The sequence below is a fragment of the Callionymus lyra genome, chromosome 18 (assembly GCF_982586985.1).
Source record: "Callionymus lyra chromosome 18, fCalLyr1.hap1.1, whole genome shotgun sequence".
NCBI lineage: Eukaryota > Metazoa > Chordata > Actinopteri > Syngnathiformes > Callionymidae > Callionymus > Callionymus lyra.
The window spans coordinates 2,999,445-3,021,053 of record NC_141835.1 but is presented as its reverse complement, the minus strand read 5'-3'; the positions used below and the strand labels follow the sequence as shown (position 1 = coordinate 3,021,053).

Sequence of the window (21,609 nt, the reverse complement as noted above, 5' to 3'; positions counted from 1 at the left end):
TCCTATTCAAGGCACCCATCAGGGAGATACAAGATACACAGCAATACAAAGGCAAATCAAAAACAAAGAAACAAACCAAAAAGGAAAACAACAACAACCTTTATCTTGAGACAAATGAAGCCAGAGCTAAACATTCAGTGAAACAGTATCTGTATTGTAGTATATATACTGTATTCAGATGATGCATCTATTCAGTTTAATTTAATTTAAAGTGTCTTATCGTCACACATTTATCTCAAGACATAAGAGAGAAAAATAATTGTTTTTTTCTGATCCTTTTAATCTCTAAATTAAGTGTCTTGAGATAAATGTAAGGTAAGGTAAGGTAAAGTTTTACGGTAATTTAGAGATTAAAAGGATCAGAAAAAAACAACAATTATTTTTCTCTCTTATAAATACTTTAATTTAAATTTCACTAAACACAATATTTACTTCATACTTTCATTCATGTTCTTTAGAGCATGTGTGAGCTGTGGCTCTCATGTGAACAGTATAGTTGTTTATATTTATCCCTAAATTAGCTGGACTGATGGATACATGGACTTTATTGATCCCTAAGCAGGGATAATTATATTCATATTATTAATAATTCATGTTAATAATGATTGAGATCATTTCCCGTTCGACCGATCTGTGAACGTCAATCGTCTCCAAAGCATATTTCTATTACTTCAAGTAATTCCTCAGGTTCATACAGTTAATCAATCATTAATAACTAATACATTTTAACCAGAAACTACCAGGATGTTGATGTGTAATCCTGCAGTAACTACAACTGATTCTGTGGCTCAGATGTTTCTTTTGAAGCCACATGTCTCACGTGTTCTTTATGTACAAACACGACGTCGCTCTTGCTCACTCCTTCAGGAATGTTTGTATCCTGAGGGCTGCGACGGAGCAGCAGAATAAGGTCACAACTATTGTGTCGCTCAAACGTAGCTGCCGGCATCAGGCGGCAGCGATTTTCAATTTCTTTTTCAATTCCATTATGTTAATACTGAGCCACCGGGGAAGAGCCTGCGAGTGGAGGAGAGAGAAGTTGTTAAAGTGAAACCTGTCGCATGATTAAAGCCGCTGCAGCGCACACACACACACACACACACACACACACACACACACACTGCTGTTCAATCACTCTTTAAATGGGGCATCACAACACCTCAAACACAGATGTATTTACTTCTTCATCTGGGTGTTTTCTCACTTTCAAGCTGCTCTTTTTCTTGTTCCCTGTCAGGGACGCATCTGTGAATAAGACAGCGGACATTTTTTCATTATAAAAAGCTAGAATTTCCATCTATGTTTTTGAATTCAAAACTCCTTGCAGCACCCGGACGTAAGCGTTAGTGATGCTGTTGAGGACGAGCTCTTCCTGCTGCTGCTGGAACTGTGAAGCTGTTTCAAGAGTTTTGTTCTGAGCACAAAAGAGTGGTTTTCTGAAGGAAAACTGGGATGAAAAAGGTGGTGGTTTCAGTTCGAGACGACAGTATGAGCAGCAGAGTAGTCTCTCTTTTACCTCGTTTGTCCTGAACTGTGACGTCAGGCACATGTTTCCTAATATGTTGTCCACGTCCAGATGGTTGCCACGGTGACGTTTTTCTTTGACGAATTCATCGATGATGTCAGCGAGTCTCACAGGACTGACGGCACTGATGCGAAACTTTCCATCTGCTTCCTCACATGTGCAGGTGTGATTGACAGCCTGTTGGTGAACCTGTGCTGTCAGCAGAACAGACGCAGCGTTTAAGACAATTAACTAATGGCTTTCTGAGCAGATCAATCGTACACTAGAGCGCTTTTCTGCGTGTTCAGAACACACACACGAGCACACACACGAGCACATGAACACACACACTCGAGCACATGAACACACACACACGAGCACATGAACGCACACACACACAAGCACACACATGAGCACATGAACACACACACACACGAGCACATGAACGCACACACACACAAGCACACACATGAGCACATGAACACACACACACGAGCACATGAACGCACACACACACAAGCACACACATGAGCACATGAACACACACACACGAGCACATGAACGCACACACACGAGCACACACACGAGCACATGAACACACACACACGAGCACATGAACACACACACACGAGCACATGAACACACACACACGAGCACATGAACACACACACACGAGCACACACACATTAGCACACACACACGAGCACATGAACACACACACATGAGCACACACACATGAGCACACACACGAGCACATGAACACACACACATGAGCACACACACATGAGCACACACACGAGCACATGAACACACACACATGAGCACACACACATGAACACACACACACGAGCACATGAACACACACACGTGGCGTCGACTTTACATCCATGAAAGCAGAAAAACTCTCGGCGACTTATTTAATTGCTCGTCTGCTGCTCTGTTCTTTACGTAAGAGTTTTTCTTTCGCTCCAGTGAAAATGTTGCTTCCATGAACGAGCTCGTCTCGATAGAAGCTCGTCGTCCAAGAGGCTCGAACCGACACGTTCGTTCACTTCATCCGCTCGTTTTTAAATGGTTTACTTCACAGTGTTCTGTGTGTAAACTACACTGATGAAGCTTTTGAACGACCTCCGCAGCGAACCTGAAGGAGCTGATCTCGCAGACGATGGTCACGTGGGCGCAGGAGTGCCACATCCAGGACCCCGAGCTGGTCCGGAAGATGTTCAGCCTCCTGCGGAGACAGTACGACAGCATCGGGGAGCTGCTGCGGGCCATGAGGAAGACCTACACCATCAGCGCCGCCTCGGTCCAGGACACCATCCACCTCCTGGCCTCGCTGGGTCAGATCCGGTCCCTGCTCTCGGTCCGCATGGGGAAGGAGGAGGAGAAGCTGATGATCGATGGACTCAGGTGAACGTTACCTGGAGTGAAAGTCTTCTGGTTCTACTGTTCGTCTGCTTTCCAGTGACATCATGAACAACAAAGTCTTCTACCAGCACCCCAACCTCATGAGGATCCTGGGCATGCATGAGACGGTGATGGAGGTGATGGTGAACGTCCTTGGAGGAGACAAGTCGCAGGTACAGTCAGAACTGGGTCTGTAAGAAAGTATTGAAACATGTAAATATCATTATTTTCATGGTAGCGTCTCGATATTCAGCTGCTTTTAAATCATTTGTTATTCTTATCATAGTTGTTTTATGGTTAATATTTTGATGAAGTCTGTATAAAACAAAAGAATTGGATCATTTTAAGTTTAACCTGCAAGTTTTCTCTGTGTTTGTTCATTTTTATGTTGCACTTAAACTTCCTGCCTCTAGATGGCATAATTATTTACGTCATCCGTAGCTAAAGCAAGAATGATGACTGAGGACGAGAGGATACAGTGAGTCCAGCAGCTTTTAAAGCTGATGTTTGGACATATTTTGGTTTGAAAACAAATGAAAGCAGTTACGACTTCGTTAAGAGTCATGTGGTCTGTAAATACTACAACACCAGAGTCAAGTACTGGACAATACTACACATATATACTTGTTACTACACTATCACAACACCAGAGTCAAGTACTGGACAATACTACACATATATACTTGTTACTACACTATCACAACACCAGAGTCAAGTACTGGACAATACTACACATATATACTTGTTACTACACTATCACAACACCAGAGTCAAGTACTGGACAATACTACACATATATACTTGTTACTACACTATCACAACACCAGAGTCAAGTACTGGACAATACTACACATATATCCTTGTTTCTACACTATCACAACACCAGAGTCAAGTACTCGACAATACTACACATATATACTTGTTACTACACTATCACAACACCAGAGTCAAGTACTGGACAATACTACACATATGTACTTGTTACTACACTATCACAACACCAGAGTCAAGTACTGGACAATACTACACATATATACTTGTTACTACACTATCACAACACTAGAGTCAAGTACTCGACAATACTACACATATATACTTGTTACTACACTATCATAACACTAGAGTCAAGTACTCGACAATACTACACATATATACTTGTTACTACACTATCATAACACTAGAGTCAAGTACTCGACAATACTACACTTATATACTTGTTGAACTATTTTAAGAGACTCAGGCTCAAGATTTAGTTTTGGAATCAACGTCGGATTTGAAAGTCTAGAAATAGAGCGCCTCCTGTTGGTCTTTGTGATGAATATTATTTTTATACATTTCCGCTATGACTCCTCGGTTAAAGTCTCCCAACTACTCGGTGAGACTGCTGGAGGACACCCTGGACAGCCTGGACACGCAGGACCAAACTACTTTCTGACTTAACCAGTCAAGTGTTAATGTTTTTAAAATGAGGCCTTTTTCTGAATCCCTTCAAACTCTTCTTGATACAGGAAATCGCTTTCCCGAAGATGGTGGCCAGCTGCTGTCGCTTCCTCTGCTACTTCTGCCGAATCAGCCGGCAGAACCAGAAGGCCATGTTCGATCATCTGAGCTACCTGCTGGAGAACAGCAGTGTGGGACTCGGTGGGTCCGGTTCTCAAGACGAAAGTCATTCTCGTTGAAGATGCACTGCATGCTTCTCAAAGGTCTCAACAAGAGTGTGTCGTTGTAGCTTCTCCGGCCATGAGAGGATCCACTCCTCTAGACGTCGCCGCCTCCTCTGTGATGGACAACAACGGTCTGGCTCTGGCCCTGGAGGAGCCCGACCTGGACAAGGTCATCTCCGTTTGGAGGATAACTTTGACGATCTGCTGGTCGACCTTGTGAGGAAGTTTTCCGTTGGCTGCACTCGTAGGTGGTGAACTACCTGGCGGGCTGTGGTCTCCAGAGCTGCCCCATCCTTCTGGCTAAAGGTTACCCCGACGTCGGCTGGAACCCCATCGAGGGCGAGCGCTACCTGTCCTTCCTACGGTTCGCCGTCTTCGTCAACGGTACGTCTGCAGCTCTCATTTATTTGGACATGTCTTCTTCATTTGAGACGTCAGCTCAGGTGTTCAGGAAAATCTTGTGACCGCTTTTCACCGCCGTGTGTTTACATTAGTGTGTGTCAGTATAGTTGATATTTCAGAGTCCAATTGTACCTTCCATCTGGTTTGTATGTGTTGTTGAAGTACATATTCAATAATATGATATACTGTTAGATCTATTATCTCACAACATCATTTATTCCGCTCACAATATGATTCAATACAATATATTTTGATACTGTACGATTTTCGGAGAAACTGAATTTTGTGATTATTCTTTTGTTTGAAGTAAAAGAAGTGAAATCCAAAATATGTCCAAAGATTAGCTTTAAAGGCGGCTGGAGTCTACGGTATCCTCTCATTCTCAGTCATTGCTGGAATCTAGAAGGATATCATGGTTTCTTGAGCTGCAGAGCAAATAATGACAGCGGCCCTCTAGTGGCCGGAAGTTTAATTGCAACACACTTCATCGAAATATAAACCGTAAAGTAACTATTGAAACAGAGCAGTGTGTCGATATTTTTCTAACCATTTCCACCATGTTTGTTTTCTATTTGTAACTAAGTAAGTAATATTTATTTATATATCGCTTTTCCAGACCAGGGTCACAAAGCGCTTAAACAATCAAAACAATACTCAATAAAATATATACTTTAAAGGTCAAGATAATACTGAGAACAACACAGGAGTTCCAGAAAATCAAGGAAAAGCCTGAACAAATAAAAGTGTCTTGAGATGTTTCTTGAAGGAGTCAGTAGATCATCAAACACAGATGTTTCTTGAAGGAGTCAGTAGATCATCAAACACAGATGTTTCTTGAAGGAGTCAGTAGATCATCAAACACAGATGTTTCTTGAAGGAGTCAGTAGATCATCAAACACAGATGTTTCTTGAAGGAGTCAGTAGATCATCAAACACACATGTTTCTAGAAGGAGTCAGTAGATCATCAAACACAGATGTTTCTTGAAGGAGTCAGTAGATCATCAAACACAGATGTTTCTTGAAGGAGTCAGTAGATCATCAAACACACATGTTTCTTGAAGGAGTCAGTAGATCATCAAACACAGATGTTTCTTGAAGGAGTCAGTAGATCATCAAACACACATGTTTCTTGAAGGAGTCAGTAGATCATCAAACACAGATGTTTCTTGAAGGAGTCAGTAGATCATCAAACACAGATGTTTCTTGAAGGAGTCAGTAGATCATCAAACACAGATGTTTCTTGAAGGAGTCAGTAGATCATCAAACACAGATGTTTCTTGAAGGAGTCAGTAGATCATCAAACACAGATGTTTCTTGAAGGAGTCAGTAGATCATCAAACACAGATGTTTCTTGAAGGAGTCAGTAGATCATCAAACACAGATGTTTCTTGAAGGAGTCAGTAGATCATCAAACACAGATGTTTCTTGAAGGAGTCAGTAGATCATCAAACACAGAGATGGTTCCAAAGCTTAGGAGCAACAGTCTGGAAGGATTTCTCTCCTCTGGTCCTGAAGTTCAGGAACCATCAGTAGATTCTGTTCCACAGACCTCAGAGCCCGAGCTGGAGTGTAAGTCTGGATCAGATCACTGATGGAAGGTCTGACCATGAATAGATCTGAAAGTAAGAACCAGAATTTTAAAATGATCCTGAAAGAAACTGGCAGCCAGTGAAGAGTTTGAAGGAGAAATGTGAGTTCTTCTACTAGAGCAGCCAGTGAAGAGTTTGAAGGAGAAATGTGAGTTCTTCTACTAGAGCGGCTCAGGATTCTTGTATGACATTCTACATGATCAGTCATAAAACTTCTGTTTTAAGGAGATGAAGTATTTCTTTGAATGTTTCAAAAGTATGATAATGACCTCATATAGTCGACATCTCCATGTTGCAATTGAATGACACGGTCCAGTGAAGCTACTGATGTCTTCACCAGGTGAGAGCGTCGAGGAAAACTCCAGCGTTGTGGTGAAGCTGCTCATTCGCCGGCCCGAGTGCTTCGGACCCGCCCTGCGGGGGGAGGGAGGGAACGGCCTGCTGGCGGCCATGAAGGAGGCCATCAAAATCTCCGAGACCCCCGCCCTGGACCTCCCGGGCTCCGTCCACGGGTTCAGCTCCGACATGTGAGTCCGTGACGAAGCAGCTTCACCCTCGTCTTCATCTTCATCTTCTCGCCTCAGCTCCACGGAAGGCGACGACGAGGAGGAGGTGGTCCACATGGGCAACGCCATCATGTCCTTCTACTCGGCGCTCATCGACCTGCTGGGACGCTGCGCTCCGGAGATGCACGTACGTTTCCTGCCGGCCGCGGGTCGAGCGGCGAGCGTTGATGTCGTCTTCTCTCCGTCACCAGCTCATCAACAAAGGCAAAGGTGAAGCTCTACGGATTCGTGCCATCCTGCGATCTCTGGTCCCCACAGAAGATCTGGTCGGCATCATCAGCATTCCACTCAAGATGCCCGCCGTCAACAAAGGTAACAGTCGTCACGAGTACTTCTATTGTACTGCTTCACAATAGTACTGCTTCACAATAGTACTGCTTCACAATGGTACTGCTTCACAGTAGTACTGCTTCACAGTAGTACTGCTTCACAATGGTACTGCTTCACAATAGTACTGCTTTACAATAGTACTGCTTCACAATAGTACTGCTTCACAATAGTACTGCTTCACAATAGTTCTGCTTCACAATAGTACTGCTTCACAATAGTTCTGCTTCACAATAGTACTGCTTCACAATAGTACTGCTTCACAATAGTACTGCTTCACAATAGTACTGCTTCACAATAGTACTGCTTCACAATAGTTCTGCTTCACAATAGTACTGCTTCACAATAGTACTGCTTCACAATAGTTCTGCTTCACAATAGTACTGCTTCACAATAGTTCTGCTTCACAATAGTACTGCTTCACAATAGTACTGCTTCACAATACTACTGCTTCACAATACTACTGCTTCACAATAGTACTGCTTCACAATAGTTCTGCTTCACAATAGTACTGCTTCACAATAGTACTGCTTCACAATAGTACTGCTTCACAATAGTTCTGCTTCACAATAGTACTGCTTCACAATAGTACTGCTTCACAATAGTACTGCTTCACAATAGTACGGCTTCACAATAGTTCTGCTTCACAATAGTACTGCTTCACAATAGTTCTGGTTCACAATAGTACTGCTTCACAATAGTTCTGCTTCACAATAGTACTGCTTCACAATAGTACTGCTTCACAATAGTACTGCTTCACAATAGTTCTGCTTCACAATAGTACGGCTTCACAATAGTACTGCTTCACAATAGTTCTGCTTCACAATAGTACTGCTTCACAATAGTACTGCTTCACAATAGTACTGCTTCACAATAGTACTGCTTCACAATAGTGCTGCTTCACAATAGTTCTGCTTCACAATAGTTCTGCTTCACAATAGTTCTGCTTCACAATAGTACTGCTTCACAATAGTACTGCTTCACAATAGTACTGCTTCACAATAGTACTGCTTCACAATAGTTCTGCTTCACAATAGTTCTGCTTCACAATAGTACTGCTTCACAATAGTTCTGCTTCACAATAGTACTGCTTCACAATAGTTCTGCTTCACAATAGTTCTGCTTCACAATAGTACTGCTTCACAATAGTACTGCTTCACAATAGTTCTGCTTCACAATAGTACTGCTTCACAATAGTACTGCTTCACAATAGTACGGCTTCACAATAGTACTGCTTCACAATAGTTCTTCTTCACAATAGTTCTGCTTCACAATAGTACTGCTTCACAATAGTTCTGCTTCACAATAGTACTGCTTCACAATAGTTCTTCTTCACAATAGTTCTGCTTCACAATAGTACTGCTTCACAATAGTACTGCTTCACAATAGTTCTGCTTCACAATAGTACTGCTTCACAATAGTTCTGCTTCACAATAGTACTGCTTCACAATAGTACTGCTTCACAATAGTACTGCTTCACAATAGTTCTGCTTCACAATAGTACTGCTTCACAATAGTACGGCTTCACAATAGTACTGCTTCACAATAGTACTGCTTCACAATAGTACGGCTTCACAATAGTACTGCTTCACAATAGTACTGCTTCACAATAGTACGGCTTCACAATAGTACGGCTTCACAATAGTACTGCTTCACAATAGTACTGCTTCACAATAGTTCTGCTTCACAATAGTACTGCTTCACAATAGTACTGCTTCACAATAGTACTGCTTCACAATAGTACTGCTTCACAATAGTTCTGCTTCACAATAGTACTGCTTCACAATAGTACTGCTTCACAATAGCTCTGCTTCACAATAGTACTGCTTCACAATAGTACTGCTTCACAATAGTTCTGCTTCACAATAGTACTGCTTCACAATAGAACTGCTTCACAATAGTACGGCTTCACAATAGTACTGTTTCACAATAGTACTGCTTCACAATAGTACTGCTTCACAATAGTACTGCTTCACAATAGTACTGCTTCACAATGGTACTGCTTCACAATAGTACTGCTTCACAATAGTACTGCTTCACAATAGTACTGCTTCACAATAGTACTGCTTCACAATGGTACTGCTTCACAATAGTACTGCTTCACAATAGTACTGCTTCACAATAGTTCTGCTTCACAATAGTACTGCTTCACAATAGTACTGCTTCACAATAGTACTGCTTCACAATAGTACGGCTTCACAATAGTACGGCTTCACAATAGTACTGCTTCACAATAGTACGGCTTCACAATAGTACGGCTTCACAATAGTACTGCTTCACAATAGTACTGCTTCACAATAGTACGGCTTCACAATAGTACTGATTCACAATAGTACTGCTTCACAATAGTACTGCTTCACAATAGTACTGCTTCACAATAGTACTGCTTCACAATAGTACGGCTTCACAATAGTACTGCTTCACAATAGTACTGCTTCACAATAGTACGGCTTCACAATAGTACTGCTTCACAATAGTACTGCTTCACAATAGTACTGCTTCACAATAGTACTGCTTCACAATAGTACGGCTTCACAATAGTTCTGCTTCACAATAGTACTGCTTCACAATAGTACTGCTTCACAATAGTTCTGCTTCACAATAGTACTGCTTCACAATAGTACGGCTTCACAATAGTACTGCTTCACAATAGTACGGCTTCACAATAGTACTGCTTCACAATAGTACTGCTTCACAATAGTACTGCTTCACAATAGTACTGCTTCACAATAGTACTGCTTCACAATAGTTCTGCTTCACAATAGTTCTGCTTCACAATAGTACTGCTTCACAATAGTACTGCTTCACAATAGTACTGCTTCACAATATTTCTGCTTCACAATAGTTCTGCTTCACAATAGTACTGCTTCACAATAGTACTGCTTCACAATAGTACTGCTTCACAATAGTTCTGCTTCACAATAGTACTGCTTCACAATAGTACGGCTTCACAATAGTACTGCTTCACAATAGTACGGCTTCACAATAGTACTGCTTCACAATAGTACTGCTTCACAATAGTACTGCTTCACAATAGTACTGCTTCACAATAGTTCTGCTTCACAATAGTTCTGCTTCACAATAGTACTGCTTCACAATAGTACTGCTTCACAATAGTACTGCTTCACAATATTTCTGCTTCACAATAGTTCTGCTTCACAATAGTACTGCTTCACAATAGTACTGCTTCACAATAGTACTGCTTCACAATAGTACTGCTTCACAATAGTTCTGCTTCACAATAGTATTGCTTCACAATAGTACTGCTTCACAATAGTACTGCTTCACAATAGTTCTGCTTCACAATAGTACTGCTTCGAAATAGTACTGCTTCACAATAGTTCTGCTTCACAATAGTACTGCTTCACAATAGTACTTCTTCACAATAGTACTGCTTCACAATATTTCTGCTTCACAATAGTACTGCTTCACAATATTTCTGCTTCACAATAGTACTGCTTCACAATAGTACTGCTTCACAATAGTACTGCTTCACAATAGTACTGCTTCACAATAGTACTGCTTCACAATAGTACTGCTTCACAATAGTACTGCTTCACAATATTTCTGCTTCACAATAGTACTGTTTCACAATAGTACTGCTTCACAATATTTCTGCTTCACAATTGTACTGCTTCACAATAGTACTGCTTCACAATAGTACTGCTTCACAATAGTACTGCTTCACAATAGTTCTGCTTCACAATAGTACTGCTTCACAATAGTTCTGCTTCACAATAGTACTGCTTCACAATAGTACTGCTTCACAATAGTTCTGCTTCACAATAGTACTGCTTCACAATAGTACGGCTTCACAATAGTACTGCTTCACAATAGTACTGCTTCACAATAGTTCTGCTTCACAATAGTACGGCTTCACAATAGTACTGCTTCACAATAGTACTGCTTCACAATAGTACTGCTTCACAATAGTTCTGCTTCACAATAGTTCTGCTTCACAATAGTACTGCTTCACAATAGTACTGCTTCACAATAGTACTGCTTCACAATATTTCTGCTTCACAATAGTTCTGCTTCACAATAGTACTGCTTCACAATAGTACTGCTTCACAATAGTACTGCTTCACAATAGTACTGCTTCACAATAGTTCTGCTTCACAATAGTACTGCTTCACAATAGTACTGCTTCACAATAGTTCTGCTTCACAATAGTACTGCTTCACAATAGTACTGCTTCACAATAGTACTGCTTCACAATATTTCTGCTTCACAATAGTACTGCTTCACAATAGTACTGCTTCACAATATTTCTGCTTCACAATAGTACTGCTTCACAATAGTACTGCTTCACAATAGTACTGCTTCACAATATTTCTGCTTCACAATAGTACTGCTTCACAATAGTACTGCTTCACAATATTTCTGCTTCACAATAGTACTGCTTCACAATAGTACTGCTTCACAATAGTACTGCTTCACAATAGTTCTGCTTCACAATAGTACTGCTTCACAATAGTACTGCTTCACAATAGTACTGCTTCACACTAGTACTGCTTCACAATAGTTCTGCTTCACAATAGTACTGCTTCACAATAGTACTGCACCTGTTTATGGAAGTAAAGAACTGCAGTCAGGCTGTTGGATGGTTATGTATCTATATTATCTTAGTATATTATCTTTTTACTTTAAACATTTAATTATTACTGTTTTTATAATTGAAATGTATATTTTCTATATTGAACTGTTACGTTTTTTTAATAATTTAATTAACACATATTTAATGATAATGAAATGAATGAAAGTTAATGAATTTTGTTTACACTTTGATATTCTAACTATAATCATTCAAAAATTATAAAAAAAAAAAATTTGAAAGTCTATAAATGTATGGAATTATATTAGAAGCAATGGAAGTATTGAATGGTTTAATTTAAAATGTACTTTTTTTTTTTTATTGAAACTTTTCCTATACATTGATTACTTTTTAAAATAATTCAATTCATTCATTTCTATCTTAAAAGGTTGATTTATTTTTTTATTTAAATAATTTTATTTTTAAAAATGGAATATTCTTAACACAAATTATTTGTTTAAAACATATATTTTGTTATACTAATAATAATAATATAATAATAAAATAAAAATCAATGTTCTAAACTCAATATTTTTAATTTGTAGTCTTTTGAATTCAATTAAAAAAAACGATTACGAAGCTCCTTGATTTCAGCCAATCATATGACGTGCAGACGATCATGTGACGACGTAGAAGCACATGATCAAGTAATACACTATTATTTATTTATATATTTGAATTATAAAGTCCAACTATTCTAGAAAAGCAACAACATCCCAATTAAAAAACACGTTTGTCCTTGGATTCCTCAGACGGTTCAGTACCGGAGCCGGACATGTCCGCCAGTTTCTGTCCGGACCACAAGGCCCCCATGGTGCTGTTCCTGGACAGGGTGTACGGCATCGAGGATCAGAGCTTCATGCTGCACCTGCTGGAAGTGGGTTTCCTCCCCGACCTCAGGGCGGCCAACTCCCTGGACACTGTGAGTCCAGACTTTTGATCTTCTGATGGTTAACAACTGACCAATGAAGGAATCCACCTGGTCCTCAGGAGGGTCTGTGCACGACCGAGACGGCCCTGGCCATGAACCGCTACATCGGCTCGGCCATGCTGCCTCTGCTCACCAGGTGTGCTCCTCTCTTCGCCGGCACCGAGCACCACGCCGGCCTCATGGACTCCACGCTGCACACCGTCTACCGCCTGTCCAAGGGTCGCTCGCTCACCAAGGCCCAGAGAGACGCCATCGAGGAGTGTCTGCTCGCCGTCTGCAGGTATGGCTTGAAGACCTTTGGATGTTTTCCTTGAGAAGAACAACGTGTTTCACACTGAGATGCAAATGACATTTGTCTGTTTCTGAGTAGAATTACATTTTCTAGGTTCGGTAGAACTTTATGGATCCCTCAGGATCTCCTTCAGGAAATTGTTTGTTTCCAATTAGACACAGATATGGTTCTATTGAACCAACCTTTCAATTATGTTTTTGTTTTTTTTTCCTTTAAAACTGACTCTTTAATTTGTTTTCTTCTATTGCCTCCAACAACACGAGGTGTTCTTCGCAGCATGAGATGTTTCCTCGTGCATGAAGATGACTTTGATACTGACGGGTCTCCTTTTTATTGAACCATGGAAGAAAGTGTCTCTTTGCAGAGAAGGTTCTCACACCTTCAGCGACCTGAACACGTGGTACTTTTTTACAAGATGGTGTAAAAACATTGCATGAAGCTCCAGTCAAGGACATCAAACACGTGTATCATCTGATCAGCCACCTCACTTTTGGTGACCCTGAACTCTCCCATGATGCCTTTCTACACACGGCTCGATTGAGTAATATCTGATTGGTCGCTGCAAGCTGTGATCGGTTGGCTGGGCGGCAAAGCATTATGAGAGCTGTTCAGGTCAAGGAGGTCAATGTTGCAATTTTAAATAAAAGTTGTCAATTTAAACAAGTGAAAAAACAAGCGATTTAATTTAAAGCGGGAGGTTTTCAGAACATAATGAATTCAGATAATGTGTACCTTCTAGGTGCTCTGTGTGGTTCTGAGACCTGCGTGTAGATAAGAAAGAGTTTTAATCTTCTTTGAATCTGATCTGTTCTCTCAGGCACCTGCGGCCCTCGATGCTGCAGCAGCTCCTGCACCGCCTGGTCTTCGACGTGCCTCTGCTGACGGAATATTGCAAGATGCCTCTCAGGGTGAGGCTTCCTTTGTGAAGTCGAAACGATGACCCCTGACCCCGCCACGTGCTCCTCTCCCTGCAGCTGCTGACCAATCACTACGAGCAGAACTGGAAGTATTACTGCCTCCCCTCTGGCTGGGGAAGCTACGGCACGGCGTCGGAGGACGAGCTCCTGCTCACCAAGAAGATCTTCTGGGGCGTCTTTGACTCGCTGTCTCAGAGGGTGAGAGCCTTTGAAGCAGCTCAGATGAAACCATCGTGGATCATCGTAGGATTCCACAGATGAAGACGGAGGAGAAGAAGAAATAACGTGGAAGGATTGGTCCGTGGAGAACATAGAAGTACAGTAGTGCGGTTAAAAACAAACAACAACTCATAATGATATTCAAATTTAGTAAGTAAGTAAGTAATATTTATTTATATAGCGCTTTTCGAGACCAGGGTCACAAAGCGCTTAAACAATCAAAACAATATTAAAATTTAGCATAGGATGTTTAAGAGTGGAGGGTTATTATCTCTTATATATAAATATATTTATATATCTCATGGATGACAATGACTACATGTGTAAACAGTTACATGGATATCAAATAATAAACGTTTAGACACGTCAATAATATTTATTATATTCATTCATTCGTTATTTTTCTATCGCTTTATCCCTTACCGGGGTGACAGGAGACTGGAGCCTGTCCCAGTGTGACAGGGCGAGAGGCAGGGGACATTAAAAAATGATATAATATGAATAATATAATAATATTTTCATGCCTGCAAGTGACGCAGATGCTGTTGACCAATGAGACGTGAGTGTTTTGGTCATGTGATCTGGGAGCCTGGTGACTCGTATAGATGTTGAAACGCTTGATATTTACATTAATTTCTTAAGAAAACGGTTCAATAATGTCAAACATCAGGAGGTTTCGCTGGTTTGAATCCATCGTGAAAACAAATGTTCTGGCAGATCCACCGGGTTCACCGGCATCTGGTCCACGACGTCTTTTAAAGCGATGTCCGGACCATGAATAATAAAGCATTTGAGATCAGTGTGTCCTGCAGGTCCATTAGTGCCGGAGCGTGGAGATGTAATTGTAACACAGATGTCTAGACTCAGCACATCTGGCTAAATGCAAACCTCACCAGGAGGCCGGCCCCAGAACATCAATACCTGGACGGCCCTCATCGATCAGGAGGCCTGCAGCGGCTCCTTAAACTCGCCCAAGAATTCTTCATTAACGTCCCAGACAAGCCGCTCGAATCCTAATGAACGACTGCATCTTGTTTCAAACGGAGCTTCTCCTGAAAGTCCAGGATGATGTTTGCGTTGGTCTCCTCAGAAGTACGACCAGGAGCTCTTCAAGATGGCCATGCCGTGTCTGAGCGCCATCTCCGGGGCGCTGCCGCCCGACTACGTGGACGTGAGCAGCGGCGCCGCCGTGGAGAAGCTGGCGTCGGTCGACGCTCAGGGGAACTTTGACCCCAAACCCATCAGCACCGCCAAGTAAATGTTGACCTTTGACCTGCCTTCGATTCCTGCGCATGTGGTTGATCACGTGATCTTCTGTGGCAGCGTCGCTCTGACGGACAAGATGGAGCACTTTGTCAACAAGTACTCCGAGTACTGCCACGAGAAGTGGTCGGCGGAGAAGGTGGAGTTGTTTTAATGCATTTAAAATATATATATATATATTAAAAAAAGGTTAAATTATGATTTTTTTTTATAATTGATTGTAAAATCCAATCTGTTTGATATTGTTATTATAATAATTCAAAAATACATTTTCCAAATTCTATATTTTTGAATTCGTAGTCTTTTAAATTCAATATATAATAGTATAATATAATAAATATATAATATAATATAATATTTCCACCAGACATGACCAACAGAGCACCGAGCTCCTTGATCTAACTTTCAGCCAATCGTGTGAAATGCAGACGATCATGTGATGCATGACTAAATATCAAAATTAATCATTCATTTGGAAAATATTCAATTTTTTAAATTCCATTATTACAACTAAAAAAATACTTCAACCTTTAATATAGAAATGATTTAAATCGATGAATTACTCTAAGCTTCACTATTGGCTAAAAGTGCGATCAGTAGATCGGTGCTCGTCTGGTAATGTCTGACTATTATACCAACATTTTATATTGGATTTAAATATCTAATTTAGGAAATCAATTATTGGTATTAGAATATCAAACTGTGTAAACACAATTCATAGAATATATTCAATTAATTTTAAAATTAATTCAAACTTTAAATAACCAAATTAATGAAATACATTTCACAGAAATATTAAATTAAATCATTATTCAGATGCAACTGATATAAACGTAAACACAAGTGAAGCATCTTTTGTCACACAACAGTTACACAGTGTTTCTCTGCAGGTGTTGCTCGGCTGGAGGTTCGGCGAGTGTGTCGACGAGAAGATGAAGACACACACTCAGCTCAGAACCTACAAAGCTCTGACGGAGAAGGTATCGACAGGAGACCACGAGGACACACACACAAACACACACAGACACAAACACACAGAGACACAAACAAACACACAGAGACACAAACAAACACACAGAGACACAGAGACACAAACAAACACACAGAGACACAAACAGACACACAAAGACACATACAAAAACAAACACACAGAGACACAAACAGACACACAAAGACACAAAGAAAAACAAACACACAGAGACACGAACAGACACACAAAGACACAAACAAAAACAAACACACAGAGACACGAACAGACACAAACAAAAACAAACACACAGAGACACAAACAAAAACAAACACACAGAGACACGAACAGACACACACAGACTCAAACAAAAACAAAGACACAGAGACACAAACAGACACACAAAGACACAAACAAAAACAAACACACAGAGACACGAACAGACACATAAAGACACAAACAAAAACAAAGACACAGAGACACAAACAGACACACAAAGACACAAACAAAAACAAACACACAGAGACAAAAACAGACACACATATACACAAAGACACAAACAAAAACAAACACACAAACAGACACTCAGACAAACAGACACAAACAAAAACAAACACACAGAGACACGAACAGACACAAACAAAAACAAACACACAGACACAAACAGACACACAAAGACACAAACAAACACACAGAGTCACAAACAGACACACACAAACAGACACACAAAGACACAAACAAAAACAAACACACAGAGACAAAAACAGACACACATATACACAAAGACACAAACAAAAACAAACACACAAACAGACACTCAGACAAACATGCACACACAAAAACAAACACACAAAAAAATACTCAGACAAACACACAAACACAAACGGTAACACACACAAAAACACACTTGTATTTGTGTGTGTTTATATTCGTGCGTATGTGTCTGTGTGTTCATTCAGTGACGCTGTGTGTGTGTTGATATTTGTTTGTTTGTTTGTTTGTATTTGTGTGTGTGTTTATATTTGTGTATATGTATCTGTGTGTTCATTCAGTGAAGTAGTGTGTGTTTATATTTGTTAGTTTGTATTTGTGTGTTTATAACGTACCTGTGTTCCTGTGTGTTTTGTTCATATCGCTGTTGTTTGTTTTTATCTGTGTGTGTGTGTTTATAGTTGTGTGTGAATCTGTGTGTTTATATTTGTTAGTTTGTATTTGTGTGTTAATAACGTACCTGTGTTCCTGTGTGTTTATAGTTGTGTGTGAATCTGTGTGTGTGTTTATGTTTGTTTGTGTGTATACATTTGTGTGCGATAGAGACGCTCCTCACTGTGTTTGTGCGGCAGGAGAAGGAGACGTACAGGTGGCCTGCGAGGGAGGCGCTGAAGAGCATGCAGGCCATGGGCTGGAGCGTGGATCGGGTGAAGGATGGAGAGAACGTGTCTCTGCAGAGAGAGAACGAGAAGATGCGCAAGATCTCACACATAACTCAGGTGTGCGTCGACCTTCGTGGAGTCGCTTTGTTTCTATCGTCACGTTGTCTTTACAGTCCCTGCAGGCCAACGGCTTCAGTCCCAGTCCGGTGGACATCAGCAACGTGGTTCTGTCCAAAGAAGGCCAGGTGAGTGATCGTCGTACCTGAGGGTCGAGGTCGAGGGTCGAGGGTCGAGGGTCGAGGGTTCGACGCCCTGATGATCTTCTCGCCTCAGATGATGGTGGAGCTGCTGGCGGAGAATCATCACAACATCTGGGCCAAGAAGAAGAAGAGTGAGCTTGGAAGCCGAGGTTTGTGTTTATATGTGTGTGTGTTTATGTTTGTGTGTGTTCATTCAGTGATGCTGTGTGTGTTTATATCTGTTTGTTTGTATTTGTGTGTGTTTTTATGTTTGTGTTTGTTCATTCAATGATGCTGTGTGTGTTTATATCTGTTTGTTTGTATTTGTGTGTGTTTTTATGTTTGTGTGTGTTCATTCAGTGATGCTGTGTGTGTTTATATCTGTTTGTTTGTATTTGTGTTTGTGTTTATGTTTGTGTGTGTTCATTCAGTGATGATGTGTGTGTTTATATCTGTTTGTTTGTGTTTGTGTTTATGTTTGTGTGTGTTCATTCAGTGATGCTGTGTGTGTTTATATCTGTTTGTTTGTATTTGTGTGTGTTTTTATGTTTGTGTTTGTTCATTCAGTAATGCTGTGTGTGTTGATATTTCTTTGTTTGTATTTGTGTTTATGTTTGTGTTTGTTCATTCAGTGATGCTGTGTGTGTTTATATCTGTTTGTTTGTATTTGTGTGTGTTTTTATGTTTGTGTTTGTTCATTCAGTAATGCTGTGTGTGTTGATATTTCTTTGTTTGTATTTGTGTTTATGTTTGTGTTTGTTCATTCAGTGATGCTGTGTGTGTTTATATCTGTTTGTTTGTATTTGTGTGTGTTTTTATGTTTGTGTTTGTTCATTCAGTGATGCTGTGTGTGTTTATATCTGTTTGTTTGTATTTGTGTGTGTTTGTTCATTCAGTGATGCTGTGTGTGTTTATATCTGTTTGTTTGTATTTGTGTGTGTTTTTATGTTTGTGTGTTTATGTTTGTGTGTGTTCATTCAGTGATGCTGTGTGTGTTTATATCTGTTTGTTTGTATTTGTGTGTGTTTTTATGTTTGTGTGTTTATGTTTGTGTGTGTTCATTCAGTGATGCTGTGTGTGTTTATATCTGTTTGTTTGTATTTGTGTGTGTTTTTATGTTTGTGTGTTTATGTTTGTGTGTGTTCATTCAGTGATGCTGTGTGTGTTTATATCTGTTTGTTTGTATTTGTGTGTGTGTTTATGTTTGTGTTTGTTCATTCAGTGATGCTGTGTGTGTTTATATCTGTTTGTTTGTATTTGTGCGTGTTTTTATGTTTGTGTGTTTATGTTTGTGTTTGTTAATTCAGTAATGCTGTGTGTGTTGATATTTCTTTGTTTGTATTTGTGTTTGTTCATTCAGTGACGCTGTGTGTGTTAATATCTGTTTGTTTGTTTGTATTTGTGTGTGTGTGTGGTCATTAAGTAACTTTGTTTGTGTTTATATTCCTTAGTTTGTATTTTTGTGTTTATAATGTACCTGTGTGTTTTGTGCATATCTCTGTTGTTTGTTTTTATCTATGCGTGTGTGCTTCTCTGTGTGTGAATCTGTGTGTGTTTATATTCGTGTGTATGCGTCTGTGTGGTCATTCAGTGACGTCGTGTGCGTTGATATTTGTTTGTTTGTATTTGTATGCGTTTATATTTGTGTGTGTGTCTGTGTGGTCATTAAGTAACTTTGTGTGTGTTTATATTTGTTAGTTTGTATTTGTGTTCCTGTGTGTTTTGTTCATATCTCTGTTGTTTGTTTTTATCTATGTGTGTGTGTGTGTGTTTATAGTTGTGTGTGAATCTGTTTATTTTTGTTTGTGTGTATACATTTGTGTGCGAGTGCATATCTTGAGTTTTTCTTTATATCTCTTTGTGCGTTTGTTCTTTATTTGTGTGTATGTGCATATTTGAGCTTTGTTTATATATGTGTATGTATATGTGCATGTTTGTTTATGTTTGCGTATCTGTATGTCTAGTTGTGTGTGTTTGTGTCTATTTGTGTGTGCATGTGTGTGTTAATGTACCTGGTATCATGGCCTCTGTGACTCACACAGTTGTGTTGTTGCAGGAGGTACACACCCTCTGCTGGTGCCGTACGAGACGCTGACGGCCAAAGAGAAGTCCAGAGACCGAGACAAGGCTCTGGATCTGTTTCGTTTCCTGCAGATCAGCGGCTTCAGCGTCACCAGGTGAGTCTTGGCTTCTTCTTCTGATCACCTGAGGTTCTGGTGTTGATGAGGTGGATCTCGCAGAGGTCTGAAGGAGATGGACCATGACACCTCGTCCATGGAGAAAAGATTTGCGTATAAGTTCCTCAAGAAGCTGCTGAAGTATGTGGACCAGGCCCAGGACTTCATCGCACACTTGGGTCAGAACATCTCGTAGAAGAACTTAAAATGTTCTCCATCTGACGATCCTTCTCTTGGTTCAGAGGCCATGGCAGCCAGTGGGAAAACCGACAGGTCGCCGCACGAGCAGGAGATCAAGTTCTTCGCCAAAGTAAGTGGACTCCAGGTGAAGATCCACTTCCTGTTTAGAGGACAATGTTGCTCTTCTCTGCAGGTCCTGCTGCCTCTCATCGACCAGTACTTCAAGAACCACTGCCTCTACTTCCTGTCGTCGCCCAGCAAGAACCTGAGCAGCAGTGGTTACGCCTCCAACAAGGAGAAGGAGATGGTCACCAGGTCTGAGCAGGAATGATTCTTCACGAGGTCAAACTTCTCTGAACTTCTCTGACCTTCACTCCTGCAGCCTCTTCTGTAAACTGGCAGCTCTGGTGCGACACAGGATCTCACTCTTTGGTGAGAGGGTTGTGTGTCCGCGAGTGTCTGTCTGAGTGTTTGTGTGTGTCTTTGTGTGTCTGTTTGTATGTGTGTCTGTTTGTGTCTCTGACTGTTTGTTTTTGTTTGTGTGTCTGTTTGTATGTGTGTCTGTTTGTGTCTCTGTGTGTTTGTTTTTGTTTGTGTCTTTGTGTGTCTGTTTGTATGTGTGTCTGTTTGTGTCTCTGAGTGTTTGTTTTTGTTTGTGTCTTTGTGTGTGTTTTTGTTTGTGTGTCTGTTTGTATGTGTGTCTGTTTGTGTCTCTGAGTGTTTGTTTTTGTTTGTGTCTTTGTGTGTCTGTTTGTATGTGTGTCTGTTTGTGTCTCTGTGTGTTTGTTTTTGTTTGTGTCTTTGTGTGTCTGTTTGTGTCTCTGAGTGTTTGTTTTTGTTTGTGTCTTTGTGTGTCTGTTTGTATGTGTGTCTGTTTGTGTCTCTGTGTGTTTGTTTTTGTTTGTGTCTTTGTGTATATGTTTTGTCTTTGGGTGTCTGTTTGTGTGTTTGTTTTTGTTTGTGTCTTTGTGTGCCTGTTTGTGTGTGTTTTTGTTTG

The 21,609-nt window shown here is 40.5% G+C and overlaps 1 protein-coding gene across 1 annotated transcript in view; it reads left to right on the top strand.

The window, feature by feature from the left end:
• The window catches only part of LOC148060068 (ryanodine receptor 3), a 149,429-nt gene that overhangs the window by 79,890 nt on the left and 47,930 nt on the right, over positions 1-21,609 (top strand). Inside the window, 22 exon segments of the mRNA XM_087780003.1 lie at positions 2,641-2,914; positions 2,970-3,084; positions 4,420-4,552; positions 4,641-4,744; positions 4,824-4,959; positions 6,908-7,260; positions 7,325-7,445; positions 12,807-12,976; positions 13,045-13,265; positions 14,095-14,185; positions 14,252-14,392; positions 15,504-15,667; positions 15,737-15,815; positions 16,567-16,656; positions 17,987-18,133; positions 18,190-18,261; positions 18,350-18,425; positions 20,312-20,432; positions 20,496-20,611; positions 20,675-20,742; positions 20,806-20,927; positions 20,995-21,044. Of these exon segments, the coding sequence (XP_087636129.1) occupies positions 2,641-2,914; positions 2,970-3,084; positions 4,420-4,552; positions 4,641-4,744; positions 4,824-4,959; positions 6,908-7,260; positions 7,325-7,445; positions 12,807-12,976; positions 13,045-13,265; positions 14,095-14,185; positions 14,252-14,392; positions 15,504-15,667; positions 15,737-15,815; positions 16,567-16,656; positions 17,987-18,133; positions 18,190-18,261; positions 18,350-18,425; positions 20,312-20,432; positions 20,496-20,611; positions 20,675-20,742; positions 20,806-20,927; positions 20,995-21,044 (2,964 nt within the window).